The sequence below is a fragment of the Pipra filicauda genome, unplaced genomic scaffold (genome assembly GCF_003945595.2).
Source record: "Pipra filicauda isolate LSUMZ 115617 unplaced genomic scaffold, ASM394559v2 scaffold211_size2331000_pilon, whole genome shotgun sequence".
NCBI classification, from domain to species: Eukaryota; Metazoa; Chordata; class Aves; order Passeriformes; family Pipridae; genus Pipra; species Pipra filicauda.
Window position 1 is genome coordinate 1,062,381 of NW_024104323.1, and position 27,189 is coordinate 1,089,569.

Below are 27,189 nucleotides of genomic sequence, written 5' to 3' on the forward strand. Positions count from 1 at the left end.
ATTGTTCAAGTGGGTAAACTGAGACAGGGAGCTACTGCAGCTACTCAGGGATGACAGAGAAAAAACAGACTTGAGGCCTGGCTCAGTCCCTGCTCTCCTTGCTGGATGTTACTTCTGGCAAAGGAGTCCCAGATGTGTTTGCTCAGAGGCGGAAAAGCCTGACAGCAGGTGAGGGAGGTGCTGAGGACAGGCAGAGTGGGGCTGCAGGATGTGGGAGGGAGTGGAGCCACCACGGTGGGGCTTCCAGCCTCATGCTGTGCTACCTGCTGGCCCCTCGAGCCCTGAGGCTGCATGGGCAGGAAAGCGGCTGGGCAGGGGGAGAGGAGCAGGGTTTGGGTTTCAGCTTGGCCCAGCCCATGAAACAAGGGCTGATTCCTGAGCTGGCCATGCTGTTCTTGGCTGGGATGGTATTTGGAGCATGTGCAGGCTGTGGCGTTCCAGAGTCAAGATCTGTGGGAGAGAATGGAAATGGCAAAATAGAGCTTCTGCCTTCCCTTTCCCCCGTGCAGGCACTTTGCCCTGCTGCAGCCTGGCAAATGAGGAGGGTTTTGTGTAAGGGTCAGGAAAGCTCCCAGTACTCCCAGGCCTGCAGTTCCCCTCCCACGTTGCTGCTCAGGGCCTGGGCAGGTGGCAGCGGCTGCGCCTGCTCTGTCCCTCCATGCCCACGTCACAGCCGCAGTGTGCCGTGAGCGGGGCCCTCCGGAGCCGCCCTGCGACAGAAGGGTCCCCACTGCCACACCCCGGCCCCCCCGGCCGGGAGAGCCCCCACCACTGCCTCCCACAGCCCCGTCAGCCCCTCCGCAGAGGCGCTCCCGCTCCCACCGCCGTGACGGGTCTGTGAGCGTCCCAACCCAGCCCTGCACCCTTGAATAAGTCCCTTGTTGGAAAGGCTATTTTAGGAGGGTCCAGGACCTTCCCCCCTCCCCCAGAGCCTGCGAAGCGTTTTCCTCCTGCTCGCCGGCTGTAGCTGAAACATTGCTGCTATTCATCCAGCTCCCGACGTCCCTGCGGCGGCCGGGACGAAGAATGGGGAGCGTCCGGCACGTCCCATTCATCCGTCACCTCAATAGCCGGGAGCGCTGGCCCCGGGTCTCCGCTGGCCCCCACGCACAAAGCAGCCCGGCCATGGACGGAGCTGGCGCCTCCCATTCCTCTCCCAGCACCGTCTGGACCGATTTTGCATTGATTAAAAATGTTCCTTGGTCCCTTTGCGGCGATCGGATAAAGGACGAGGCGTCCCGGAGGCTTCCCGACACCTGGGCTGGGAGGCGGGAAGGGTGGGGGGCGAGTGCCGAGGCGACGGGCCCAGCCCTGCTCGCCCTTCCAGCCACGTGGTCCGGCTGCGCCAGAAACCCCTGCAAAGGAAGGGGAGGCGCGACCAGAGTCCCCCTGCGCTGCCGCCACGCGCTGCAGAGCCCCGGCCGCCAACCAGGTGCATGGATTCTCTTACTGCCTCTGGAAAGGGGTGCGGAGGAACGCCCTGTCTCGGATGTGGTGCGTCGTGGGCTTGGCCGGGAGCGGGAGATGAATCGCCCCAGCACCGGCTTTCACACTGCACAGCCTTGGCGAGATACTGTTCTCTCTGCCCAGAGCTGTGCTGTGCCTGGCTGAGGGGAGGGCAGCCCGCTCCCCCTGTAAGCAGCCTGCTGCTCTTGTGCTTGCCCAGACACTGGGACCTGCTGGTGGAGTCATGGTGTTGGCTCATGTCCCATTCCCGTTCTTTGCTTTGCTCTGGATGTGCTCCCAGATCCATTCGGTGTCCAGTCCCTGTGAGCAATGAGGCCGTGGCTGTGTTGAAACTGGGGGCTCGCAGTTCCCACATTCAGCACTTGTCCCCAGCTCCTTGAGCTGTGGATGCCCCAGAAGCCCCAGGATCAGTCTGGGTGTGCTGGGAGCAGTGCACTGCATGGACAGTGTTGGAGGAGTGCACGTCCCATTCCAGCCTGGGATAAATCAGCCCGGTTTGGTTTTGGCTCAAACCACAGGCAGGGCAGGCAGCAAGACAGGTGCTGCCTGCTACACTTGTGGTCCTGCAGTGCTGGTGCAGAGCTCAATCCCTTGCGGGCTGGACCATGCTGTGGAAGCAGCAAACTGCTCCTGGTGTCCTGGCTTTGTTGATGACTCCCCTCTCCCTCTCCTTTTGGCCTCCAGGACGACATGACCGACTCCCTGCGGGATTACACCAACCTGCCTGAGGCTGCACCCCTGCTCACCATCCTGGACATGTCAGCCCGGGCCAAGTACGTGATGGATGTGGAGGAGATCACGCCCGAAATCGTGGAAGCCTTTGTCAGCGACTTTCTAGCAGACAAGCTAAAACCCGAGCCCATCTAAGGGGGCTTCTGCGCCAACAGACATTATTTAAAACTAGGTCTCTCTTCCGCCGCTTGTGGATTCTCCAGCGTGTCCTCACGCCCGACCCAGTATCCAACCTTCTTGTGGTGCCTTGTTTTACGCAGTGAATCCTTCTCCTAAGCAAACTCCTTGAGATGCACTTTCAGCAGGGAGTTGTTGGCGTTTGGAGACTTCGCTTGTGCTTCATGGTGATATATTCTCTAATAACCAGGCCAGAACTGTTACCGTATCCTTACTTTATACACGGCACTAGCTAGCAGGCAAATTTCCTTGCATGGTGTTCTTCCCAACGTATGCATCAGGCAGTGGATGGGGTTCTTGGGGCTCTTTTCTTTTTCCTCCTCCCCCTTCTTTCCTTTCTTACCACCCCTGCTGACTAAATGACTTCCAGGAAGCAATAAGGAAACTGTTCCCTTTGCCCCTGGCTGGTCCTTCTCTCCCATGCAAGTGCCCTGACGAGGCCAAGACAAAGTCTTAACTGCTGACAACCTCTGAAAGACCACAGCACAGCCAAGCTCTTCCTCCTGGGGGTGAGACCTTTCTGGTTGGGTTTCCCACCTCCCACTCCAAGCACCGACAGCCTTAGGCAGCGCTGGCTGTGCATGTCAGGGTCCATCCGCCCGCAGTGGGTGGGTAATCCCTCTTTCCTTCCCTCTCTGAGCCAGGAGGAGGATCACCACCGGGCTGCCCTCACCTCTTGTATCTCCCTTGTGCTCTCCCTGTCCCCCCTCTCTGGTATGAATTGTCCTCTCCCCTCTGTGTTAGTTGATTGAGCTGTTTTTTGTAGGTGTGTCCCAAACTCAACGTTAATGGTGCTGTTCTTTAAAAAATAACCAAAAAAAAGGAAAAAAAACCTAAGGAAAAAATCTCTCCCTAACCCAAGCAGCACAGCCGAGCCCCCGAAAAGTGACATTGTAAAAACTGTACATGGTGATTGGAACTTTGTAATAAAACTGTTACAATGACCTCGTCCCTGGAGGTGCCAATTGCTGCGTCCAGCTGTCGGGGGAGAGGGACAGCCTGTGTGTGGGAAGAGGAGCCCCCAGCCAGACCCCAAGGGTAGGTGTCAGTGGCAGCAGCTCCCAGCACTGTGGGGGCTGAACTGGGATCATGTGTTCCCCTCATGGGCTCACACAGCCCCTGCCTGTGCCTGGTTTTTTGGGGGACAGGGTGGGTTGGTGCTCCCCAGGAGGGAGGGAGCCATTTGGCAGCCGGTGGGGTGCTCCCAGCCTGATGTCCCGCCTGAATAGCACGTGTTGTGCAAGCCACTGCTTTTCCCTTTCAGCTCGTTAGTCAGCCATGGCAGGATTATGGCCTCCTCTTTTATCCTGCTGCAGCTTCCCACCCTGCCAGGAGCTGGGAACAGCCACCAGCCTGGCCTGTATAAATTCCCCCTGTGTTTTGCAGGTTTCCGAGGTTCTCGTGTTCAGCGGTGATGAACTGCCTGGGGAGCAGTTCAGGGAGCAGCCCACCACCTCCTGGCAGCAGTGCAGGCGGGACTGATGGAACTCAGGCACCCCACACCATGCCAGCCCCAGCCAGCCAGGCAAGGTTGGAGTGCTCGTTAGAGCACAGGGTTTGGGTGAGCACAGGCAGGACCCATTCAGGTGGCAGCAGTTTGGCCTTTCTGACCCCAAAACCACAAGCAGCAGCCAGGCTGGGAAGGACACACGCTGTCAGTGGGGCCAGGGCAGTGCAGACGCTGCTGTAGCAGCTGTGCCCTGACCCCGCCCCAAGGTATCCGAGGCCTCCCAGGATCTGCCGGCTGAGAAGGGCCGGGCAGCAGGGAGCCAGCTGAGGGGAGGGGAGGGCTCCCACCCAGCCTTTCCCTTCTCACGAGCATCACCCTGCGGCCGCCGTGCCCACCGGGAGCCACACACTCATCCCAGCACTGCTCCAGCACTGCCAGAGCCTTAAACACTCATTTACTGCAAACAAACAGCCCGAGCTGCTCTTTTATTAACTCTGAGGGAACCGAAGGGAAGAGAGGTGCTCCTTAAGCACCCAACACGCAGCAGTTCAGCCTGCTACAGGGACCTTCTGCCTGTCATCCTCCTTGTGCCTCCGCAGCAGCTGCCTCTTCCCCTCAAACAGCACAATGGCAGCAGCAATAGCAGCATTCAGGCTGTCCACGCCAGGCACCACGGGAATGACCAGTCTCTTCCCCCCCGTGCTGGCTGCGAGGTGCAGCGCGTCCGCGCTCAGGCCGTGGGTCTCCCCGCCGATCACCACGGCCACCGGAGTCCGTGCCCAGTCCTCGTAGTAACACTGCGTGGCCAGCTCTGGGATATCTGCTGCTGCCGCCTCATCCTCGTGGTCAGGAGCAACCTCGGGTCTGGATTTCACAGGAGCTTTTGTGTTGCCAGGAGCAGAGCCAGCCCTGCCAGCCCCTCCTGGCACGGATGTGGTCTTGGCCGGAGCGCCTGGGTCTTTGTTGTCGGCCACGCACACCTGGGTGCCAGCAGGAAGGTTGCTGGGAACAGATTCCCACTCCAGGTTGGCGATGATGGGCAGTCGGAAGTGAGCCCCCATGCCTGCACGGAGCACCTTTGGCTCCCATGGATCCACACAGCCTGAGAAGGAACGGGGAAAAACAGTGACAGTGCAGGGACTCCCACAAAGACGGGATTCAGGAAATGCTGCTTCCTGCAGCGGATCATGTCTGTGCCAGGCACTCCTTACAAACTTGGGAATATCTTCAAGCACCTCATTCCCTGCCTTACCCCCCAAATTACTCAGACTAAACTCTTCTCTTACCTTTGGTGATCAGCACTTTCTCACAGCCTGCTCCTGCTGCGGATCTCAGAATAGTGCCCAGGTTTCCCGGATCTCGGATATTGTCACAGATGAGGAGCAATGGCAAGGAGTTGGTGAGCTGAGCGGCAGGGTAAGACATCTTGGCATGGTCAGGCTTGGAAAAGATGCCTGAGGAGACAAAATGCGACAGGTTTCTGATTGACCCACCCCAAGGACTGGGCTCTGAGTGAGTTGGCCCAATTCTCTCTAAAGATGTGCTGGAGGAAGCGTTAGGACAAGCACCACCTAAAAGGAGTTTGAGAAGAGTTTGTCACTTTACAAGGGAAAGTATTTCCCAGGATCATGCTGTTAAAAATGAGTGTGTGCTATTAAAAACCTTCAGTGTGCTCTAGGAGCCACATTCAGTTACCACAACAGGCCAAATCAAAGGGAATTCTCCCAAATATAGCACTCTTCACACACCATCAGAAAGTCTAGGGAAAGTTTATGGAGAGTCATTATCCTGAGTATGAAATAAGCTTCCCTTTGAGCAGCATTGTGACTGTTCCCAAGGCAACTTACCTAGAAGCCCCTGAGGAGTTACAAGGTCAGACCAGATCTTAATGTCTTCAAATTTCACCTTAATCAAGCTGGCTCGTTTTATCTCCGCCTCAGGCAGCTCCTTCAGGTGCCCCACAGTGCTGAAGAAGAGTGTCTGCGGCACAGCTCCTGCCTCCAGTGCATCCTTGATCAGCCTGTGACCCTCCAGCAGGACCTTCCCGTTATTATCCCGAAACTTCTTCGACTTGGCGATAGTCACCACTTTTCTGTGGGGAAGTTAATCAGAGAGAATGGCTATAACGCTGACAACACCTTCAGTCTGACCTTTGCCAGCCCCCAAGAGCTTCATTGGGAAGTCACAAAGATGATCAGAGGGATGGAGAACCTCTCCTAGGAGGAAAGGCTGAGATTTGGGACTATTCAGCCTGGAGGAGAAGGTTCTGGGGTGACCTTAGAGCACCTTTCAGTACCTGAAGGGTCTCCAACAGAGCCGGAGAAGGATTTCGACAAGGGATAGAGTGACAGGACAAAAGGAATGGCTTCCCACTGCCAGAGGACAGGGTTAGATGGGATATTGGGAAGAAATTCTTCCCTGTGAGGGGGGGGAGGCCCTGGCACAGGGTGCCCAGAGAAGCTGTGGCTGCCCCATCCCTGGAAGTGTCCAAGGCCAGGTTGGACAGGGCTTGGAGCAACCTGGGCTAGTGGGAGGTGTCCCTGTCCATGGCAGGGGGCAGAACGAGATGGAATGATTTGGGTTGGAAGGACTTTAAAGATCATGAACTTGGGGGTCTGTGAAGCCCCCCAGGTACCTTCAGACCGTCTGTAACAGGCAGTGGGTGTTAGTCTCCCCCCTGACCCCCCCAGGGTCGGAATCTCCCTCCCATCCCGCAGGTGCGGCTCCGGGCCGCTTCCAAGGGGAGGGGGATCAGCTCACCCCAGCCTGCGGTCCCCGGGCGCCGCCTTCTCGTACCACAGCCCCGGCGCGGCCGCGCTCCGCTCCACCGCGGGCGGCGGGGGCCCCTCCCGGCGGGGTCCCGGCGCTGCCTCGGCCGGGGCTGCTCCCGCCTTCTTCTTTGCCGGCGGCAGGACCCGCACGGGGCTCCTGCGGAGCGCCCGCACCCCGCGCCGCCCCGCCGCGCCCGCCCCGCGGGGCCACAGCAGCGCCGGCCCCCACACGCGGCCCAGCGCCGCCATCGCCGCGCCCGTGACGTCACCGCCGGGGAGGGGACGGACGGACGGACAGGCGGAGTGACGTCACGGCCCGCCATGGCCGCCCGCAGAGCGCTGCACTTCGTCTTCAAAGTGGGCGACCGGCCCCGCACCGCGCGGTTCTACCGGGAGCTGCTGGGCATGAGCGTGAGCGGCGAGGGAGGGAGGGAGGGAGGGAGGGAGGCAGGGAGGGTCGGTCACCGGCCCCGCGGGTGCGGGAGAGCGGCGCGTTCCGAGCCCTCCGAGCCCCCCGGGGACGCGGCACCGGCAGAGCGGGGGTGCGGGGCCGTGCTGCCGGACCCGGGCCGTGCTACCGGGGCGGTGTCGGGCCCGGTGAGGGTTCCTGGGGGAAAAGGGGAAGGGCAAGGGAAAGAGGGACGGGGAAGGGGAAAGGGGGACAGGCAATAGGAAAGGGGGATGGGGAAGGGGCAAGGGGGATCTGGAAGGGAGAAGGGGGGGACAGGGAAGAGGAAAGGGGCATGGGGAAGCGGGAAAGAGAATAGGAAAGGGGAAAGGGAGATGGGGTTCACGTCGTCCCCATGCTGACCCCTTTCTCTCCTGATTCTAAAGGTGCTGAGGCACGAGGAGTTCGAGGAGGGCTGCAAGGCCACCTGCAACGGGTGAGTGCCCTGGGTCCCTTGTTTTCATAAAACACCTGCCAGCCATGTACTGCTATAGTAAAATAAGGGTTTGCTTGATTTATTGTGCTGTTTTGTTGTTTTGGTTTTTTTTTTTAATTACTTCCCTTGGAACCAACAGACCCCCTTTTTGTGTAGATATAATGCTTACATTGAACAGAAATATTGCTGAATTACACCCACAGACTGATACTCAACTTTATTAAATCATTTCTAAACTTACCAGGAACTACATTTAATTTTTTTCATGGGCACGGGGCTAACTAAGGTTGAGTTAAAAGTCCCTCCTGGTAAACCCAAAGGCTTTTGTAAAGACAGAAGAATGGAAGAAAGAAGAAATTAGTGTTTCTCTGAAAGGAAAGAAATCTTCCAGCCTGGTGCCCTTTCCTACTTAGCAATAAGGAAGTGCTGATGTAATTTCAGTTAACGAGTAGCCTGTTCTCTTAAATTGTGAGCTGTTAATGAGGTAGAATTGCTTTTGCCCAAGGTCCAACCTGCCATTTTTTTACTCTAGAAATGCAATTCTTCCTTGAAACACCAATATTTGCATTTCACGTTGGTTACTTTTAATGCTCCTAACAATTAAATACGGATATTCCAGCCCTTATGATGGAAAATGGAGCAAAACGATGGTGGGCTACGGGCCAGAGGACAATCACTTTGTGGCAGAACTGACTTACAATTATGGCATTGGAGAATATCGCCTGGGCAATGACTTTCTGGTAAGTACCACTCCTAGCAGCAAAATCTTCTGAAACTGAGTTTATTTACTTTAAAGATTAGGAGTCTGTTTGTCATATAGGTTGTACCAGCTGCTTTTTTTATGCTGTTTGGTCCCTTAAACATTTTATTCTTGCTTTTGTGGCTGTCTCCAAGTTGGAAGAGCAGAAACTAGAGCAGATTTTTGCTCACTTATGGTCCAGGAAACACTTCCTTGAGCTCTGCCTCTGCTGTGTGTGTAGGACAGCTGGTGTTTTCTGCCATATCCAACTTGGAATGGTTAGCTAAGAGGGATCTTGCTCTAGGAAGACAGAATTATTTATTGTTACCTGTTTTTTGTGATTTACCTACTGACAGCAGATGGAGATTTTGTGTTTCATCTACGAAAACACATGATGTCTTTGCATCCCCCCCTATGAATTTTGTGTGTCTCTGCTGTGTCCTCACCAGGGCATCACACTGGCGTCCAGCCAGGCTGTGAGCAATGCCAAGAAGATGGGGTGGCCCCTCAAAGAAGTCACAACTGGTGTCTTTGAAACCGAAGCTCCAGGAGGATACAAGTTCTACTTGGAGGACAAGGAGAAGCTCAAGCAAGGTGAAACGTTTACCCTCACTCTAACTGGTGTTCAAGAGAGATTTACCACTGGGATATCAGAAAGGGCTGAGTGTTTGCCTTGATGGCATTTTATGAAAAAGAGCAGGGTTTTATTATTTCTTTGTTACTTCTCACGAGTGTAAAACTGTACCTTTAAAACCATGATACATTTGTAACTGATTCCCAATTGTTGCAATTCTCAAGATCCCGTGCTGAAGGTAACCCTGGGTGTCTCAAATCTGCAGAAGTCTATTAACTACTGGTCTGGTTTGCTTGGGATGAAAATATACGAGAAGGATGAGGAGAAGCAAAGGGCTTTGCTGGGCTACGCGGATAACCAGGTCAGTCCTTGGAAAACTCATCCTAGAAACTTCTTCTTTCATGAGAACAGAATCTTAAAAGCGAAAAAACTCTTAATTAAGGCAACTGTGTGCTTAATTCTGAGCATTTTAATTGAAGCTTGTGTATACACTCAACTGCATTTTTATAAAAAGGGAAAAGCTGTGGTTTGCTCTGGTAATTCTGGCCGGTTGGGAACTGTGGGAATGGGGGGTTTTGAAATCATCCACATCCTGGAGAAAAAGCTGGAGTGAATGCAGCATGGAGAACAGTGTCCCTACAAGCCAGGCTTGCTTTCTCCCTGTTTCAGTGTAAGCTGGAGCTGAAGGCTGTTGGAGGAGCAGTGGATCACGGGACAGCGTTTGGACGGATCGCCTTCTCCTGTGCCAAGGAAGAGGTAACAGTCACACTTCCCTTTCCCCTCTCCTTACCCAGAGCTGGGGAAGTCAACTTCTTGTGGTAACAAAATATCTCACGGGTGAACAAAATAATATCGAGCAGGTAGTTTATCTTTTCTTGCAGTGGTAATACAAGTTTGGGGTTTGTTGGTTTTCTGTTTAAGTTGCCAAGCATTGAAGCACTGATGAAAAAGGAGAATCAGAAAATTTTGACACCCCTGGTGAGCTTGGACACGCCTGGCAAAGCCACAGTGCAAGTGATTATTTTGGCTGATCCTGTGAGTAATGTTGGAAATAAGGATGAAATTGGGTTTAAATTTCTCTCTGCCTTTTATCTAACTGACCTGCCCTTAATCTTGGTTTAGGACGGCCATGAAATCTGTTTTGTGGGAGATGAAGCCTTTAGAGACCTGTCCAAGGTGGACCCTAATGGTGACAAGCTGTTGGATGATGTAAGTAATTCTGCCTGCATATTCATTTTCTTCCTGTTTATAGATACCAGTAGAATCTTAGTTTTCATACCATGTCGAGTTTTAATAAGAAGCAAATTGCCCAGGCTTGATAAGGAAACTAAATCAGTTTTTAAAGCTCACTTAGTGCCCTGTGTGGAGTTTTCCAGCCTCACTCTCTGGGCAGCTGGGTGATGGTGTTTCTTGCTGGACACACCAACAACACTTTGATGTAAGTTACTGCAAAAAGTGATTTTTGAGGTGCAGTAGCATCAGTGCAGCTGGACATCCCCTGGAGGCAGAGGGACGTTCCCTGGGATGGAATGTGAGCTCTGTGGGAAGGCTGTGTCCAAACTGTCCTGGTTTGATCATGTGTTAACCAATCATTATTTGTTTGCTGTGCCAGAGAGCATTGGTTTTCAGTGTCTGTTCTCCTTACTAGTAGCTAAAAAAAATAATTTATCCATCAAAATAGCTTTCCCACTGCTCTGACCACGTTCACACTTGTCTTTGTGCAGGCCATGGCTGCAGACAACAGTGACAAGTGGTTTGCTGCACGTAACATGAAGAAGGTTTCGGCTTAGCTGGAGGAAAGGACTGGGCTGCTCCTTTGTGCCTTGGATTTCATCCAGGAAAATGCCAATCCTGTGGAATGTGTTGCACTGCCCTCCCAATCTGAGGGTGTTGGTTGATCGGTTGGTTTGATTTAAGCTGACGTCTGTGACTGCTGCTCTCTCCTTTCAAGCAAATGGCATGTTCTCCTTCTGAAAAATCGGGCTGTGCGTTGAGGAGCAGGCTGAGCACGTGGCTTCAAGTCCAGGGATTATCAGTTAAGAAAACCTCACATTTCAGTGTTGTTGAAAAAGAGATTGATAGATACGTTATAATATCTAATTTTCTAATGAATTTGCTTTAGCTGTCCTGGAATTGCAGCTCAGAGAAGAGATTTTCTGTGGCTGTGGGTACTGCAGATGCCCTGCTCCAGTGGCAAAATGTGGGGCCGTGTGTGGAGAACTGAAGCAGCTCAGCTGTCAGAATGTTTATTGGGAACAAAGAAATGATCTTGCCAAATCCTGTGAATATTTTAGTCCTTGTTTTCATTCCAGGGTGCTTCCCCAGCTTTTGAGGTGAAATGTTCACTTGAGAAGCCCGTGGTGTGTTTCTCGCTGGGATCATGTTATTGATGTGGTGGTTTCCCCCCCTTCCCAAGGAGCCTTCCACGTTCCAGGAGGCAGCTGAGGCTGTGCTTTGGGGTGTGTAGCTGTGCTGTCTGCTGAGGTGCTGGGAGGCAGCTTGAAATAAGTGAATTATGGTTTTGCAATTAGCTTTTGGTGAGGAACTGCCTTTGGAAGCAACACTTCAGGGTTTATTCGAGCTTTTTTGTTTAGTGATGAATTTTCAATTCTGCATCGATCAAATTAAATATGTCACATGTGAGCTGTGCCCTGAAACGAAAAAAAATGGTTGGGGAGGATGGTTTGGGTGCCCACCTGCTGTGCCAGTACACCAGGGGTTCCCTCACTGTTAATTGCATATCTGAGCGCAATAATTAATTACTTAGTTGATTGTCAATAAACTTATTAAAAGTGAAATATAAATACAACACACTATAATGTGTGGTTTATGTAATTACATTCTATATTGCATATATAATATAGCACGTTATAATATAGAAGTACAATGTAATAATAGAAATACAATGCATTATAATATCTGGCATACATAATTACTTCATATATTATATATGAAGTAACAGAACACATTATAATATAGAAACATGATATAATATCTGGCATCCATAATTATATAGAAATACAATATAATAACATAAATGAAATACATTATAATATCTAGTATACGTAATTACTTAATATATTGCCTATAATATATAATATAACAATTATAATATAGAAATGCAATATAATAATAGAAATACAATGCATTATAATATCCGGTATACATAACTACATATATACTATAGAAATACAATATAGTAATGTGAATATATATAAAAAAATTAATTCATTAACCTCACCCACCGCCGGGCCTCCAGGGGGCGCTGCGGGTGGGGTCGTGACGTCATATCGGACTGCCCGCGTGACGTCACAGCGCGCCGCCGCCATGGAGCCGGGTGAGTGCGGGAGCGGGAGCGGGAGCGGGGGGGACCGGGGGGCACCGGGCCGGGCGGCGCTGACGGTGTGTCCCGCAGGGCCCTGGGCCGTGGGCGAGCACACGGCGATCCTGCACGGCGGGTTCCTGCTGGCCGCCCGCCTGATCCAGCCGCGGGCGCTGCGGGAGCTGCGCAAGGCCGACTGGCCCCTGGCGGGGGTGCCCATCACCGACGCGCTGCGGGAGATCGGCGAGCGCTGCCCCTCGCCGCGGGAACACGGCCGCTGGAAGCGGGAGGCGGTGGCCATCGTCTGGGCCAAGGTGCTGCTGCCCGCGCCCCCGGCCGCCTCGCTGGAGTGGGGATGGAGGGACGACGGCTTCTTCTCGGTGGGCGCGATGATCCCCGACGTGAACCACACCGCCCTCTTCGAGCTGGTCAAGGCGCTTGGCGTGCCCCGGGTGTTCGTGGAGCTGCTGCTGGCGCTGCCCCCGGCGGTGTGCCGGGAGCAGCTGGAGCACATGGTGGCATATGTCACCAGCGAGACGTCCCCGTCCGACATCAGACTGTTCTTGGACGTGTGGTGGGAGGTGATGAAGCACAAGGAAGGGCAGGAGGACGCGACAGTCTCTGCGTTCAGTGCTCTCATGTGCCAGCACGGGGGTGAGTCCTCTCTGGACGATGGTCTGCAGCCCCCAAAGAGGTTCAAGGGTGACCCTGTGAGCATCCCCCCAGCTGCCCCCAGGCTGTTCATGGTCCTGGTGGAGGGGTTGAAGCAGATCCACGGGAACATCACCCAGCCCCGCATGCAGTGCTACACCCTGGCCAACCTGGCCGAGCTGCTCTCCGTGTTCACTGAGCTGGAGCCAGCGGGCAGCTCCCTCCCCACCACAGAGTACCTGCACAAGGTGAGTGCCACGGTCAGCCTCTGGACCAGTGACCCTGACAGCCAGTTCCACCACAGCGGGCTGGGAGAGAAGGTGAGGGAAGCAGAGAGAACCATGAGCCTCCTGTCTGTGACCAAACTCTCCCGTGAGGAGCTCTTTGTTGGCTTGGAGTTCCTCTGCAGCTTGTTGCGTGCCTGGGGAGAGGAGCTGCAGGATGCTCTGAGCAGCTCCGAGCAGCTCTGCTATGAGAGCTACCGGCTCCTGGACACTCTGACCACCCTTGGGAAGAACCTGGTTTGCTTCTCGGAGACCAGAGACGTGGGTGAGGATGAGACACGTGTAGTGTTAGAGCTGACACAGGTCACCAAGGACTTTCTCAAGGAGAGCAGTGCCAACCCGAAGAGCAAGGATTTGGCCACCACCAGCCTTGTGTCTTCAGTTGCCATGGCAATCATTGCTCAAAAGCTGGACCGGCATGCAGACATGTGCTCTGTTTTTGCATCTGAAAAGACCTGGGCCTTTTCAAAAGCCTGGGTTGACTGCCTTGTGCAAAATAAAGCTCTCTTCCAGAAACCAGAGCTAGTTTTGAAATTGCTGGAGACACTGGTGAGCTTTGCTACATCCTGTCAAGACAAGGAGGCCCGAGAGCTGCAGGTGCAAGTGACCAAAGCCATCATGGACTGTTACACTGAGCTTTCATTAACTGACAAAAACAAGGTGATCTCGGGTGTCCTGATGTCCTGGGGTGGACCAGGTCTGTCCCTGAATGTGCAGGTTGTCAGGGAAGGGTTCCAGGAGGATCTGAATGTGACTTTCAACCAGATCACAAAGAGTGTGTCCGATGAAGGCCTGACCAGGGCTGTGGCTTCTGTGGCCAGGCTCATGCTGCTGTACCCCGAGGCTACGGTGAAGCAGGTTTGTCATCTTGCTGTGGTCAACCTAGGAGCACACCAGTTCCTCACACAAATCCTCTGCTCCTTCCCAGCACTGAGGTTTCTGGAGACCCAAAAGGATCCAGGCAGGCCACACAACCTGGTGGTGAGGTGTCTGGAGGAGGCAGTATGGGGGAAGCTTTCCACTGTGAGGGAAGAGGAGCAGTTCCTTCAGTTCCTGACCTTTCTCATGCAGCCAGGCTCAGCCACCCCACTTGTGTCACCTGCAGAGGTAACCAAAGCTTTTGTCCTTCCCTATTTGAAGTCAGACTCTCCTCAGATTGAGCTGAGCCTGCAGGTCCTCAGTAAGGCTTTGGGAATACAGCCCTGTTCAGAAGAGCACTGGATCAAATCCTGTCACCCATTCCCACTTCTACTGAGCCTCTGCAAGCTACTAGATGGTTACACCAGGTACTGGCATCAGCCTACGGAGCAGCTCTTCCCTTCACTGGAGACCAAAGACCTGATTCTGAATATCCTCTGCCAGCTCTGTGAGGTGGTGAGACCAGAATCTGCCCCCTCCCCGGAGCTGTGGGTCCAGTCCCTGGCCTGGCTCCACAGGAAGGTGGCATCCCTGGACTGGACCGTTGGGCTCAGACTGAAGAAGCTTTATGGAGACCACTTCAAGAACGAGGTCCCGGCGACACTGTTTGAGATCTGCACCCTCCCTGAGGACGAGTGGACATCTCAGTCTTTGCCAGCCTACGGACCGGGCAGCGGGCTCCTGGCGTGGATGGAGTGCTGCTGCGTGTCCCCAGCGCTCAGGGACACGATGCTGGCGCTCCTCACCGTCAACGTGGACAACCCTGAAGAAGTGAACCTCTTCAGCAAAGGGTTCCTGGTGGCCCTCATTCAGGTGCTCCCCTGGTGCAGCCACAACGAGTGGAAGAGGCTCATGCACATGGTGGAAAACCTGCTGCAGAGGCAGGTCCTGCACGTGCCCTACACGCTGGAGTACGTGCAGTACATGCCCCTGCTCAACCTCCGCCCGTTTGCCTGCTACCTCCAGCTCTCCGTGCTCTTCCTGAGGGGCTTCCAGCTCCTCTGCAGCTCCAGCTGCTCCACCTGGCTGCCCCCAGAGGCCTGGCTCCACGTGGTGCAGCTGTACTGCGGCAGCCTGACGGACCTGCTGACCTCCGTCAAGGGCACGGCGGGACCCCCCTCGCAGCCCGCCGGGGACGGGACCTCCCCGCAGGAGGTGTCCTTCGTCTGCATCCAGATGTTCTGCCACCTGCTGCACGTGGCTGCCATGCTGCCGGGCGAGGGCTGCGGGGAGCCCCTGGTGGTGGTGGCACTGGAGATCCTGTCGCAGTACGAGGCGTTCAGCAACGCCGACACATCCCCCAGCAACACCCTGCGGAGGGCCAACGAGAGGCACTTCCTGGAGGCCATCACGGACAACGTGGGGGACAGGGAGCTGCGCAGCACCCTCCTGCAGAAGCTCAGCAAGCTGGGGGCACACCTGGCCGGGGAGCCGGATTGAGGAGCTGGAGAGGGTGACAGAGGAGAGCACTGACAAGGGACCCCTTACCTGGATGGTGTAAGATCTGTAATAAACCCTATTTTTCACTTTTGTATTTATTTCCTCCCTGCTGTGTTTTCTCCCACCCTGCCTAAGCGGTGGAGGGGCTGTGTAAAGATGGGTAGGAGGAACCACTTCAATTTTCCGTGGGAATAACTGTGGACACAACCTGGCAGTTCTGTGGCTCCAGCCTTGCCTCCTGGCAGTCTGGATTTACAGAGAGCCGGGCAGCCTCCAGCATCAGGGAAATTGTTTCCTTCCAGCTCCTTTGCCACCAGCCCTCTCCTAGTCCTGGGAGGACTGCTGGGTTTGCCAAGTGCTGCCAGAGGCTGGGAAGCAAGTTGGAGGCTGGGAAGCGAGTTGAGTGAGTTCAGGACAGGCAGGAACCTTTAGAAATACACGTGGTTTGCTCCTGCCCGGAGGTGGGGGTGCAGCAGTAACACTGTGTGTAACACCCCCACCCAGAAACAAATGGCACGTGGGAGAGCCAGCCAGTGGTGTGACTCAGAAAGGAAATCTTTATTGGTCTCCAGATAGTAAATAGGGTAGTGTTAGTGCAAACTGAGGTGCCTCATTGGCTGGGGGGGGTTTTTTTTGTCCTTACATAAGGCACGTTATTTGCAATGAAAACAGTGAGATACAAACATCTGTAACGAGTTGCAAGCGGTTTATAACATCAGCTGGTCTCGGTGGTTACTGTAACAGCGGCACTTCTGCAACAAGTTGGAAGAGGCCCTTTTTCCTTTTTTTTTTACTCTATCCAGAACAACAGCCGTGACTGGGACGAGATACAACACCCAGAAGATCCAGATCTTCCAGAGCTTGGCCGCTGGTTTCAGACAGAATGAAAGGCACAGCGTGGTCACAGGTCTCCCAGGTGTGGGGCTGTGCCAGGACCATGCCAGGGCTGGGCTGGTGCAGTTCCCTGCCCTGGAGCGGGCACGGGAGGCTGTGGGGAGGAGGCGGCTGCCCTGGCTTGTGCTGGTGGCCGCAGGGAAGGTACAGAACTGCACTGAACCGCTGTGGTCTGATTGCACACACCCGCAGGGCTCGTGAACCCTGTGGTGCAGGGCGAGCCGGGCAGCCTGAACCCATTTTGCTGTGACTGAAGGTGGGAATGGGCTGAACTGGTGAAGGAAAACCAGCTCAGCATCCTGCTCTGGGGTTGCTGGTTCCTTCTGCGCTGCCCCACTTCTGTCCCTGGCAGCCTTGTGGGGGAGTAGGATGGGGCTGGAGGGATGGACCGTACAACCGGAGCTTGGGCTGTACCACAGCTGCTGCCGGGGCGTGGTGGTGCCAGCTGGAGGGCAGAGCAAGGCAGGGTGTGCCAGATGGTCTTAAATACCTGCTGAGGGGATATGTGGGGCAGATAAAAGCAGCTGTGGTTAGGGGAGGGGGTGAAAATTGCATCCCTTGCCAACAAAGGGCTCTGCATAGTGTCCTGTGTGTTGGTGAGATGAGGACTTGGCAGGTTCCCATCCCCATCCTGCCCTTCAGCCATGGGCACCCTGCCCTGCCAGTGTTGTTTGTGAGACAGTGCAACCGTTGCCCTGTCCTGGTGTGAGCTTCTTCCCTCCAGCCCTGCTGGGAACACCGGAGCCCCCCAGCCTCAGGACTGTCAGACAGACATCAGACAGTTGTAATGAAAAGCACCTTCGGGTTAAGTGGAGCTTTAAATGAGCTTGAGCCCAGCAGCAGCAGCAGGAGGTGCACGTGGAAGGTCAGAGGCTGAACAGGGCTGTAGTGTAGAGGTGAAATCGGTAAAGGTCAGGAACGGCTCTGCAGAACTGTGCTGCAGCTCCAGGCCTGGCTCTGCTCTCGGCTGGAGGCTGAGCTGGAGCTGGAAGAGTGAGCTGGGGCTGCGGCAGGTCTGGCACACAGCTCCCCATCCCCATCCGTTCTGCTGTAAGGGCTGGATGCTGCAGGATCCCCTCCTCTGTCTGCAGGCTCCTCCACACCACCATGCCGGTGTCTGGTGTCAGCCCTGGAACATGCAGCGGGGGGGTTGTAACAAACCCCTCTCGTGTAACCGTTAGTTCCGTGCCACGGCGTTGAACCCCAGAATGGAATGTTGTGCTTACGATCCAGCTCCCACCCCGGGCTCCCACGGGCGGGTCGACACAAGGCGCTGGAGCGGTGTGGGAGGAAAGCCTTCCTAGCCCGGGCTGGCGCTGCCTGGCACGGCGGTGGAGACGTGAGGCTGCTTCCAGCTGGGACAGCCCGGTGCTATCCCTGCTCCCGCTCTGGTCCCTGCAGTGACGGCGGGAGAGCCAGGGGGGGCTGACCCTGTTCAGCCCCCGGGGGGGCCGACCCCGTTGCAGCCCCCGGCTGGGCTGGCAGGGCCGGCCGTTATCTGCTCCGGTCGGCGGGCGGGCGGCCGTAGAGACGGGCGGCTTTGCGGCAGATGAGCCTGAACCAGTAGATCTGGGGGGCGATGAGGGAGGCGTTGGCGATGTTGCAGTGCAGCGGGATGCGGAAAGGCACCATGTACACGGGCATCCCCACCTGCCACCCGTAGGCCGCGTACATGAAGGGGAAGAGGAGGATGCGGCAGAGGAAGAAGGTCACCAGGATGAGGATCCCGTTCACCTTGTGCAGGAGCGTGTCCTGCATTTTGAGCTGGGGAAGGAAGGAGGCCAGCATGGGGTGAGCAGCGTTTCTCCTTGGGCACTGACTGTGCTGGGGGCAGGGAGGTGAGCATTCGGGAGGTCTGGAGGAGCGGGAGCAGGAAAGTAGGGTGGGAAAGGATGGAGGAGGGTAGGGGGAAGGGAGATGGGGGCAGAGGGCTGGGGTGGGAGTGAACATGGTGCAGGGGAGGGACAGGCAGGAGAGGGCAGCACCAGGCCGTGGCACAGCCCCCAGTTCTGGGATGCCGTGGGGCATGCTGCTCACTGGGGGAAAGGAATGGGATGCAGAGGGAGGAAGGCAGCACTGCGAGGGAGATTGGGGTTACAGCTGTGGGGCTGCCTCTCTCTGAGACCTCTGGCCCAGCTGCTGCATGAACAGAGGCTGATGGAGCCTGGGTACAAACTGCTGTGGGGTTCCCAGACCCGAGCCCTGTCCCTCCTCACCTACCTGCATGAGGATTTTGCCCAGGGATACGAAAGGTGTGCTCAGCTCTGCTGTGAAGATGCAGCCCACGAAGAAGTCTCCCAGCTCTCCCCTGAAGTGCTGTAAAAGAAAGGCAGCAGTGAGCACAGGGCCCCTCCAGGGAGGTGACTGGGAGCCAACACCCAACATCTCCAGGGGGTCATGGGCTCCTGCAGCAGCCGTGCCCAGCCCTTACCTGGGTGATGGGGGTGAGCACGATGAGGATGAAGAGGTGGTGGGTCACCATCAGCCGCTCCTGCAGGAGGAAGCTCCACACACTGGCCAGCGAGTGCTTCTTCTCTGCGATTCCCTTTTCCAGGCTCTTGTGCCAGTGGCAGAGGTACATGACATAGATGTCATAAGTCATGTAGGGAACGAGGACCCAGATGTACTCCACGGCCAGCCAGTGCCTAGGGGAGGAGCAGCACACACAGAGGCATTGCAAGGGCTCGGAGCACCTCACGATGCTCTGGAAGGAGGAGAAGAGAGTCTTTAGGTCTGAAATGGCAGCAGCGGGTTTTGAAGCTGATGGCAAACTGAAAGGGGGGAAATTTTAACTCCATTTGGCTCAGCAGGTACAGACTGTCCCAGGGAAAAGGTACCTGGTACGTGTAGAGGACGACTTGGCGCTGGCCCTGCTTCCCCCTGGGCTGTGCCAGGCACCAAGCTCAGCCTGGCCAAGCGCAAACACGGCGTTAATGAGGAGCCCGATTAGCCCCACAGCCAAGTAGCTGCTGCATGGGCCAGGGGCACAGCACCCCTCAGGATCCAGCACCAAACTGATGCCTTTGCAGCAGGTGATCTTCCCTAAGCCTTGAGACTGCCAAGAGCTGGTGCCTGGTGGGGGAGGAAGGGGAAATTCTGATCCTGGCTCCCTCCTGCCTGCCAAGCCACGTCAGCTGGCTGCCTAACCCGGGGAGGGTTTGGAAAGCTCATGGAGAACTCAGAGTTAACTGGCTATGCCTGGTCTGGAGTTCGGAGAGTGAGGCGCAAAATATCCAATATAAGCACTAAACCCCCAAGAGGCGTTTGTCAGTTGGGAAATAATTGCAGGCAGCTGCCTGTTCCCAAAGCATGTCGGAATCCCGGTTGCACAATCTGGGCAGCAGCAAGCCCTGCTCTGCAGGGACTCCAGCCTCCTTAAAAAGTCCTGAGTGAAATCACACTGATAAAAAAAAGAAACCCAAAACCACCCCACACTGTTGCTTAAAGAAACGTAGCTTGGGGCTCAAATAAAACTGTTTTTGCTCTCCTGCCATTCCAGGGAAAATTCTGTTGCACGAGTTCCTGCTCCAGATAGAAAGATGTCAGTGATGTAAAGCAGGGAGGGCAAGCGATTGTGTTTGCAAAACTTGCCCAGGGCTTTGGAGGGCAATTACAGCTCAGGCAATATAATGATTGTCTGCCTCTGTAAATAAACTGGCAGTTTTACTGCAACCTTTGTGATGGTTCCTGGCGCGCTGTCTCGCTGTCATTCTCCGAGGGCTTCCCTGCTGAGCACTGGGCTCTATTTCCTCCAGATTCAAAGAAAATCTAGGTCTCTGCCCACAAAGTGTTCGCAAAGAGCCACTGGCCTTGAGAACACCCGGGCAAGCAGACAGCTCTGGGGGGAAGGAGGGCTGCTGGTAGCGCCTTCCGTCTCTGTGGCTCTGGGCTTCATCATCTGCCTTATCTATCCAGCAGAAATTTTATTTTAGAGCAAAAAGGTAATTCATAGACTGCCTGGGTTAAGCAGGGCTGAGCAACCTGGATAGATCTCACTATCTAGAGCAAGGCAGGACACATCTGTGTATTAAAAAAAAGTCTGCAATGACCGAAGGGGCAGCCCTTCCTAAAAATCAGTGTGTGACAGTCAAATTCCAGCTCAGCGTAATTATATTCTTCCCTCCTACGATCTTCTCTGCTAGTCTGGATAATAGCTCTGTTTTTAAGTCTTCTGACCCAGATTACACTATCACTCTCCTCCTGAGAGCCACTTATTGGCAGTTTATCTCGGAGCATTCAGGACAAGGCAACGGGATTTTCTTTCAGAGCAAACTCCATTCTGATTTTCTCATTTCTGGACTCCTTCAGAATCCCTTTGGCACGGAGAAGACGCTGCACCTCTAAAATCAGTTCTCGCTACGTCTGCTTGACTCGGTAGTGATTTCAGCTTCCAGCAAGGAGACTCCCTACTCCTTTAGAACTGGTGATGTCTATATTTTTTGCTCACACACAGCCTGTGTTACAGCCCATCCTGTGGAGGAGACTCTGTGCTGGCAGAGCAGCCCCGTGTCTGAGCACTCGGAACAAGCTGGTGCCGTGGAGGGGGGGTGTACAGCCAGCACATTGCCCAACCCTTCACACAAAGTGGAGGAAAGGGGAGCATGAAACTGGTTTTCCTCTCCCCTTTGTACGTGCAAGCCTTTGGCATAAAACATTCCAGCCCTGGAGCTGGCCGGGCACATCCTCTGCGTGTTCCCCGAGGGACAGTGGGCGCTGGGTTACCTGTCGTACACCACGTTCTTGCAGCTGAGGATAACCGTGATCCCCGACACTGTGGCCATCGTGGCTTGGACCGTTGACACCAGCCTGAAACCGAGAGAGAGGAAACAGGTCACTCCAAACGTGACCCCAGAAGGGCTGAGGCACAGGGCTGGCACCAGGAGAGCTGGGAGCACTTAGACACCCATTCCATGCACACCCCAGGAGTGTGACACACCACAGCGAGGGGTGGCCGTGCCAGCGCTGCCTGCCGGGGACAGGCTTCTTACCAGAACAGAGAGGGGGTTCTTGCCACGTCTCATCCATTCCACCCCCCTGGGTCAGTGGAGCTGACCCGTTCCCCGTGGACAGAAGGAGCGATGCACTGGAGCATCCCCGCTCCGACAACGGGTAGCACAGCGCGGGGGGTACGGCCGGGCAGGGCTGCCCGTGCTCGGGGGGATGCCCACCCTCGGGGGCTGCCTATGCTCGGGGAAAGCCCGTCCTCGTGGAATGCCCACCTTCAGGGGCTGCCCACCCTCGCGGGGCTGCTCCGGCCACCGGCCCCTGCTCCCCTCGCGGGATCTGGACTCGGGACAGCCGGGGTCCGGCCCCCAGAGCGTCGCGGGCTTGGGCATCCCCGGATGCAGGCTCTCGGTGCTCCTGGCCCGCCCGGATCGCTCCCGGTCCCGCTCCCGGTGGGTACCGGCGGCGTTGTCCCGCCGCGGTGCGGTGTCCCCTCCCGCCGCTGCCACCCGTACCTGCCGCTGAGCAGGATGCGGTCCTTGAGGCTCCATCCTGGGGCGGCCCAACGCAGCAACCGGATGCAGAGGACGAAGAGCCCCGGGAAGAAGGCGGAGGCGAGGGCCAGCGTCCGCCACATGGGGACGAGCGCGCTGACTCCCGCCGCCGCTTGTCAACAGCCGGGCGGGCGGCGGGAGGGCCCGGGGCGGCTCGGCTCAGTTCGGCTCGGCTCAGCTCCGCTTGGATCGAATCGGCTCAGCTCAGCTCCGCTTGGATCGGATCGGCACAGCTCAGCTCAGCTTGAATTGGATCGGATCGGCTCAGCTCAGCTCAGCTCCGCTCGGCTCGGCTCGGCCCCTCTCAGCCCAGCTAGGCTCGGTTCAGCTGGGCTCGGTCCGGTCCAGCCCCGCCGCCGCCGTCGGGACTCGCCCCGCTCCGCCGGGCGGGAGGCCCCGCCCCCGCAGGCACAAGCCCCGCCCATCGGGGAGATCACGCCCATATAGGCACCGCCCCCCGCACAGACCCCGCCCCTCAGCGCGGCGGAAGCGGCGCCGCCATGGAGGAGGACGAGCCGGAGCTGGAGGCCGGGCTGGAGGCGGCGCTGGAGCTGGCGCCTGCCGTGCAGGCCGCCATCGAGCAGGTGCGCCGGGACGGGTCCCCCCGTGAGGGGGCAGCTGTGGGGCGCGGCCTGGGGCCGCTCGGTGAGGGCCTGGGGCCGGGCGAGTCCCCGCCGCGCTCTCCGGGCCTTCCCCGCTGCTGGGCCCGGGGAGCCCCGGGCAGAGCCCCGTCAGCCCCGGTTGGGCTCGGACCCCCGGGTCCGAGGTGCTCGGGCCTGTGCTGAGCGTGTCCCCCCCACGTCCCCATCTCTGACAGGCGGCTCTGCGGCAGCGCAGGGCTCTGTCGCTGGTTGCAGGCGCGTTCCGTGGTGTGTGAAGCACCTCAGTGCACTCGGATGCCTGTGGCTTAGTGGAGGTCAGGGTAATCTGAAAGGCTTGGTTTGATTTGTGGCTGATACATAGGAGGGTGTTTGGGCACTGGAACAGGCTCCCCAGGGCAGTGGTCACGGCCCTGACAGAGCTCAAGGTGTGTTTGGACAACACTCTCAGCACGTGGTGGGATTGTTGGGGCTGGGCTGGGATCGTTGGGGTGTCCTGTGCAGGGCCAGGAGTTGGACTAGATGATGCTTAGGATATTCTGTGATTCTGTGTTCAGCCCAAGTCCTCCAGGCTTCCCTGAAACCCTTTGTGGCACTTGAAGCCTTTCAAAATCCCATGAGAACCCAGGGTGAAACCATGTCTCTTGTCCTCTGTGAGCCTGCACTGCCTGCAGCCAACCCTTCCATCCCAAAAGCTCTTTGCTGTAGCAGAAGTCTGTGGGTAGCAGCAGCAGCTGTCTCACAAAGTATCACAAAGATAAGTTTTTTCATTGTTTTGAATGTTGAGGCTTGTGGCTCACTTCTGATGGCTCTCCCTTGAAGAATTAGGGCAGACCCTGGGGACTGGCACAGCATCCCAAGTGAGCACCAGGAGGGGGGGAAGGCAGTAGAGCTGTAGGCAGATATTCTCATCCTGAGCAAGGGGAGATGTTGAGGATGACACCGCCTCCTGCCTTCCATCACTTCCTCACTGGCACTTCTCAACCCAATAACATTGTTGTTCCTTTGAGTGTTCCTTAATCAGCTTTGGGCAAAGCCTGCCCAGTTGTGGTTCAGTGAGCAGAGCTGGCTCAGCTGACCTGCCTGAAGCAGGGTGGGGAGCACAGGCAGGCTGGTGTTCCACCAAACCTGGTGTAGTATTTCTGATTAATGGGTTGTGACAAACTCCTGGGAGTGACAACTCCTTCAGCTGCTCCAGCTGCCTGCAGCACTGATCTCTATCTGCAGTTTGAGTGGAGCTCCTTACCAACCTTTATCTTCCATCTCACCTCTTGTTTCATCTGCTCTTAATACTTGTGGGGGTTTGGGATTTGTGGAGTGTATCTGACAAGGCTGGGTGTGATGCTGCAGCTGTGCTCTTACCATGGGCTGACGTCAGAGCATCTTCCTCACTCAGCACAGCCTCATCCTCATGCATGTTTAACTGCTGCCTGCTTCTCCTTGGCCACAGGAGTGACTGGGAAAGCTGCCCAAGAGGGCTGGTTCAGGGACCCATTCCACTAGACCGGGTTGCTCCATGCCCAGTCCAGCCTGGCCTTGAACACTTCCAGGGATGGGGCATCCACAACTTTAGTGTGGTAGGAGGGAAGGGAAAGCACCACATTTTAGTCTGTGGGGACAGAAAGCAAAGCCTGGCAGCCACATTTGTATAATTTGAGTTTCTTCTGAGGAGAGATGGGATCTGTTTGCACCACAGCCGCTCTTTTCCCATGAGTAGGAACAATCATTCAGCAGATTCTTATTCTCCCCCTCTTCTGTGAAATGTGGCAAACCCAAGTCTCCAGAGAACTTGTACAACCACTTCTTAATTCTTCACGTTTCCTATTACAAGGCTGTGAAAAGCAAATCATCTGTCTGTCACCACGGGGCCTTGCAAAGCTCAGGCCAAGAGAAGGGCAGAGCCTCAGTGCTGGAGTTTGTTCCCAGACAACAGCAAAAGCTTCAGGATGGTTTGGGATACGTGATTAATGGCTCGTGTGTCCTGGGAATTCCTTGATGGATTGTGCCAGGGCTGGATGTGGAAGCATGTGTGTAAGTTACCTGTGTTTATCCAGGCTGATAACCACAGGAATTTTGGTAGGTCAGAGACCTGCAGAGCACGTGGCTGCTCTACTCCTGGGCAGAGGCCTGGCCACTTGTTAGAACAATGTGAGATACAATCAGAAGCTGAAGTAATTAGAAGTGGTAGATAGTGTGTAGAGTTACAGAAATTATCAGTGGTTGTTGATTCTGTTTGTTTTCCTCCCTCTCTTCAGGTGTTTCCCAGCCAAGATCCACTGGACAGAGCAGATTTCAATGCTGTGGAGTATATTAATGCTCTCTTTCCCACTGAGCAAGTAAGTAGTGCTCCAAGTACAGCCCTCTCAGACTCTACTATCATACTTTTTACTATCAGGTTTTACTTTCACCCTTTACTCTTGGGGTAACCTGATAGTAGATGACTAAAGGTGTGTTTAAACCTGTACCTAAACCTTTTCTTTTAAAGAGTAACACAGCTAATAAGGCTATAACAATAATTGCTTCTTAAATTTGCATCTCACAAGGTTTGCTGTCGTTATGTAGTCTCTTTCCACCCAGAGTGCTTGCTGCAGTAAGGGTCCTGCTTTGATCTTAGAAGTAAATTAGTTTCTGTGTAGATGTTTCTCCTGCAGTAAATGTCATAATTCACTGTGTGTTAATCATTGCTGAGTTCTCAGGGGTTTCAGCCAAATCAGGCAGGTGTTGCCTTTTGCAGGAGATTCATTCATGTTTGAACCATTGTTTCTTTTGAGATTTAAAGAATGAGGTTGCTGTGGGCTCATATCTGCACTTTGTCTTCCCCACATCAGCCCCGGGGGGAGTTCTGGACTAACATATTGCAAAAAAGAGATGTTTCTGCAGCTAAAGATTGTGTTAGGGGTGTGTGGCTCTGCAAGAGGGTCTCTGCCCAGGAAAGGCAAAGGCTCTGTCCCCATCCCCACTGCCCACTGGAGGTCACTGTCACACGGCTTTTGGGAGCAGTTCTGCTGACAAAGGACAAGGCAGAGCTCAGGGATAGGGGCAGGCAGGAGCCTTGGCCTGGCCTGTCTTTTGCTGCTCTTTGTGATGTAGCAGAGAAGCAGCTGAGTTGTTGTGTGTCTCAGTTCCTCCACCTGTAAAACAAAACCACTGCTATCCTCTTTGTCAGGAGCCACAAGGGGTACAGTGTTCAGGATCACAGCTGACATATATCTTTGTTAAACATCTGCCATTTCACTTCTCTCTGATTTTTTTTTTTTCTTCATGTTCTAGTCTTTGGCAAACATCGATGAAGTTGTGAACAAAATCAGATTGAAAATAAGGTAAGTATTTCTCTGTTTCATTGTGTCTCTGGTTGTCACTGAGACTTCATAAATGCAGCCTTTGCACTGTAGCTGATAGGAATTAATTTGCTTGAAAGGCATGAGTAGGCTCAGCCTCAAGGCTAGTAGTGGTACCTTTATTATAATTCTTTGTATTTCACCTGTATTGTACAATACATGCCCTTCATGTTATTTTAGCTGATGAGTTGCAAAGTGCAGCTTTGAAAAAAAAACGATGAATCAAAAAGTACCAAATCTTTCCAGATTTTAGAACAGTTTGAAGACTGAGAGAACAAACTGCCCAGAAGACTCAACTGCCATGAATTTATGTTTTGTGATGCTAAAATGTCAATTGTAAAACTCATGTATTTTTTAATTGGCAGTATTGGTCCTATAAGTACAAAATAGATATAAGAGGGCAGGAAATGCTTAGATTTCCTGTGCAGTCTGACATTACCAACCTGCAGTATTTTAAACAGCACTTTAATATGTGGAAAGCTGAAATACAAACAGACAAGGCAGAGCTGACAATATTGCTTAAAGGAGGAGAACTGCAAGAAGCCCTGATTGAATTAAGAAATTGATTTTTATTTTTGCAACAGGAGTTTTTAAATGATATAAGATAATGATGTCCAACAGAGAGAGGAGGGGGCAAAAAGTGAGTTTATCATTGGTAGCATTGGCTTTTTTTATTTAAAATTGGTTCTGTAGCTGTCAGGGTTCCCACAGTTGTTTGGGTCAGGCACAGAGAGACTGAGTTTGGCATTCTTGGGTTCTTTTTTCCAGGAGGTTGGATGACAACATTCGAACTGTGGTGAGAGGACAGACCAACGTGGGACAGGATGGCAGGCAGGTACGTGCATCTCACCTCTGGTAATGCCAGGGGTTCTTATCTTGGGATGATGAATTGAGGAATAGCCCTGGCAGGCAGAAACCCTCTCCTGTAGTTAGTGAGATGTTTCTGTGCCTCTTACACTGAACTGCTGCTCTGACCTGCTTTCCCATCACCCTCCGAAGGGAAGGGAATGAAGGGTTGATTTAAAGATCAAAAGCAGAACTAGGAAGCCTATGGTCGTGCCACTCTGAAGCTAATGATAAAATGAGCAGCATTAAATAGGTACAAGTACATTTGCTCCTGGGTAGGGATCAATAAAAGGCTATTTGGCCTTTTCACTAAGTTGTTTGCTGGAGTATCCTGAGTTGTTGGTCGCTGTGCTGATGACTGGCTGCCACTTCTTGCTTCTCCTGTTCAGCTCTTGGGTTTTTATTGTCTTTTGCTTGGCAGATGTGTTTGCTGGGAGTACAGTATTGATCAGCACAGCCATGGCTGCAGGGGTTGTGAGTGCTGAGCTTGGCTTTGCTGATTTTGAGGTATCACCTGGTATGACTGTATTTCCTGTGTCTGTTGTGGTTTAGACCAGGAATGTTGAACCTTGAACCGTCAGTCATACTTCTTTCCTCAGTGACTT

General features: G+C 54.5%; 6 protein-coding genes across 7 annotated transcripts in view; 4 read left to right on the forward strand and 2 right to left on the reverse strand.

The window, feature by feature from the left end:
- NXN (nucleoredoxin) overlaps nt 1-3,338 on the forward strand; it is a 49,061-nt gene extending 45,723 nt beyond the window's left edge. Inside the window, exon 8 of the mRNA XM_027745033.2 lies at nt 2,152-3,338. Within this exon, the coding sequence (XP_027600834.1) occupies nt 2,152-2,334 (183 nt within the window). The 3' untranslated portion in view covers nt 2,335-3,338. The remainder of the gene's footprint in view (nt 1-2,151) is intronic.
- Nucleotides 3,339-4,279: 941 nt separating this feature from the next.
- MRM3 (mitochondrial rRNA methyltransferase 3) lies at nt 4,280-6,846 on the reverse strand. The gene is made up of 4 exons (XM_027743106.1): nt 6,587-6,846; nt 5,674-5,918; nt 5,113-5,280; nt 4,280-4,928 (listed from the first exon to the last, which is right to left on the reverse strand). The coding sequence occupies exons 1-4, from the start codon at nt 6,844-6,846 to the stop codon at nt 4,375-4,377; spliced, it is 1,227 nt and encodes a 408-aa protein (XP_027598907.1). The 3' UTR covers nt 4,280-4,374.
- Nucleotides 6,847-6,908: 62 nt separating this feature from the next.
- On the forward strand, nt 6,909-11,607 carry GLOD4 (glyoxalase domain containing 4). Its single transcript, XM_027745042.2, has 9 exons — nt 6,909-7,008; nt 7,432-7,481; nt 8,101-8,221; nt 8,670-8,814; nt 9,019-9,155; nt 9,464-9,550; nt 9,716-9,829; nt 9,917-10,003; nt 10,519-11,607. The coding sequence occupies exons 1-9, from the start codon at nt 6,919-6,921 to the stop codon at nt 10,582-10,584; spliced, it is 897 nt and encodes a 298-aa protein (XP_027600843.1). The 5' UTR covers nt 6,909-6,918; the 3' UTR covers nt 10,585-11,607.
- A 477-nt stretch (nt 11,608-12,084) lies between these two features.
- Nucleotides 12,085-15,503, forward strand: GEMIN4 (gem nuclear organelle associated protein 4). The gene is made up of 2 exons (XM_027743494.2): nt 12,085-12,131; nt 12,210-15,503. The coding sequence occupies exons 1-2, from the start codon at nt 12,122-12,124 to the stop codon at nt 15,407-15,409; spliced, it is 3,210 nt and encodes a 1,069-aa protein (XP_027599295.1). The 5' UTR covers nt 12,085-12,121; the 3' UTR covers nt 15,410-15,503.
- Nucleotides 15,504-15,943: 440 nt separating this feature from the next.
- TLCD3A (TLC domain containing 3A) lies at nt 15,944-22,181 on the reverse strand. The gene is made up of 5 exons (XM_027743518.2): nt 21,763-22,181; nt 21,026-21,109; nt 18,735-18,948; nt 18,524-18,619; nt 15,944-18,067 (listed from the first exon to the last, which is right to left on the reverse strand). Exons 1-5 carry the CDS (start codon nt 21,882-21,884, stop codon nt 17,798-17,800), a joined length of 786 nt encoding a protein of 261 aa, XP_027599319.1. The 5' UTR covers nt 21,885-22,181; the 3' UTR covers nt 15,944-17,797.
- A 101-nt stretch (nt 22,182-22,282) lies between these two features.
- The window catches only part of VPS53 (VPS53 subunit of GARP complex), a 64,512-nt gene continuing 59,605 nt past the window's right edge, over nt 22,283-27,189 (forward strand). For both annotated transcript variants that reach the window (XM_027743508.2, XM_039381024.1), the window contains exons 1-4: nt 22,283-22,385; nt 24,656-24,736; nt 25,671-25,720; nt 26,507-26,573. In XM_027743508.2, the coding sequence (XP_027599309.1) occupies nt 22,302-22,385; nt 24,656-24,736; nt 25,671-25,720; nt 26,507-26,573 (282 nt within the window). In that variant the 5' untranslated portion in view covers nt 22,283-22,301. The remainder of the gene's footprint in view (nt 22,386-24,655; nt 24,737-25,670; nt 25,721-26,506; nt 26,574-27,189) is intronic.

Coding starts and splice junctions, on each gene's coding strand:
- MRM3 (XM_027743106.1), bottom strand. CDS start 6,846: ATGGCGGCGCTGGGCCGCGTGTGGGGGCCGGCGCTGCTGTGGCCCCGC. Junction 5,281..5,673: donor AACTCCTCAGGGGCTTCTAG/GTAAGTTGCCTT, acceptor TTGTCTCCTCAG/GCATCTTTTCCAAGCCTGAC. Junction 4,929..5,112: donor GAAAGTGCTGATCACCAAAG/GTAAGAGAAGAG, acceptor GTTCCTTCTCAG/GCTGTGTGGATCCATGGGAG.
- GLOD4 (XM_027745042.2), top strand. CDS start 6,919: ATGGCCGCCCGCAGAGCGCTGCACTTCGTCTTCAAAGTGGGCGACCGG. Junction 7,009..7,431: donor GGGAGCTGCTGGGCATGAGC/GTGAGCGGCGAG, acceptor CTGATTCTAAAG/GTGCTGAGGCACGAGGAGTT. Junction 7,482..8,100: donor TGCAAGGCCACCTGCAACGG/GTGAGTGCCCTG, acceptor CGGATATTCCAG/CCCTTATGATGGAAAATGGA.
- TLCD3A (XM_027743518.2), bottom strand. CDS start 21,884: ATGTGGCGGACGCTGGCCCTCGCCTCCGCCTTCTTCCCGGGGCTCTTC. Junction 21,110..21,762: donor CGCATCCTGCTCAGCGGCAG/GTACGGGTGGCA, acceptor TCTCGGTTTCAG/GCTGGTGTCAACGGTCCAAG. Junction 18,620..18,734: donor TGCTCACCCCCATCACCCAG/GTAAGGGCTGGG, acceptor TTTCTTTTACAG/CACTTCAGGGGAGAGCTGGG.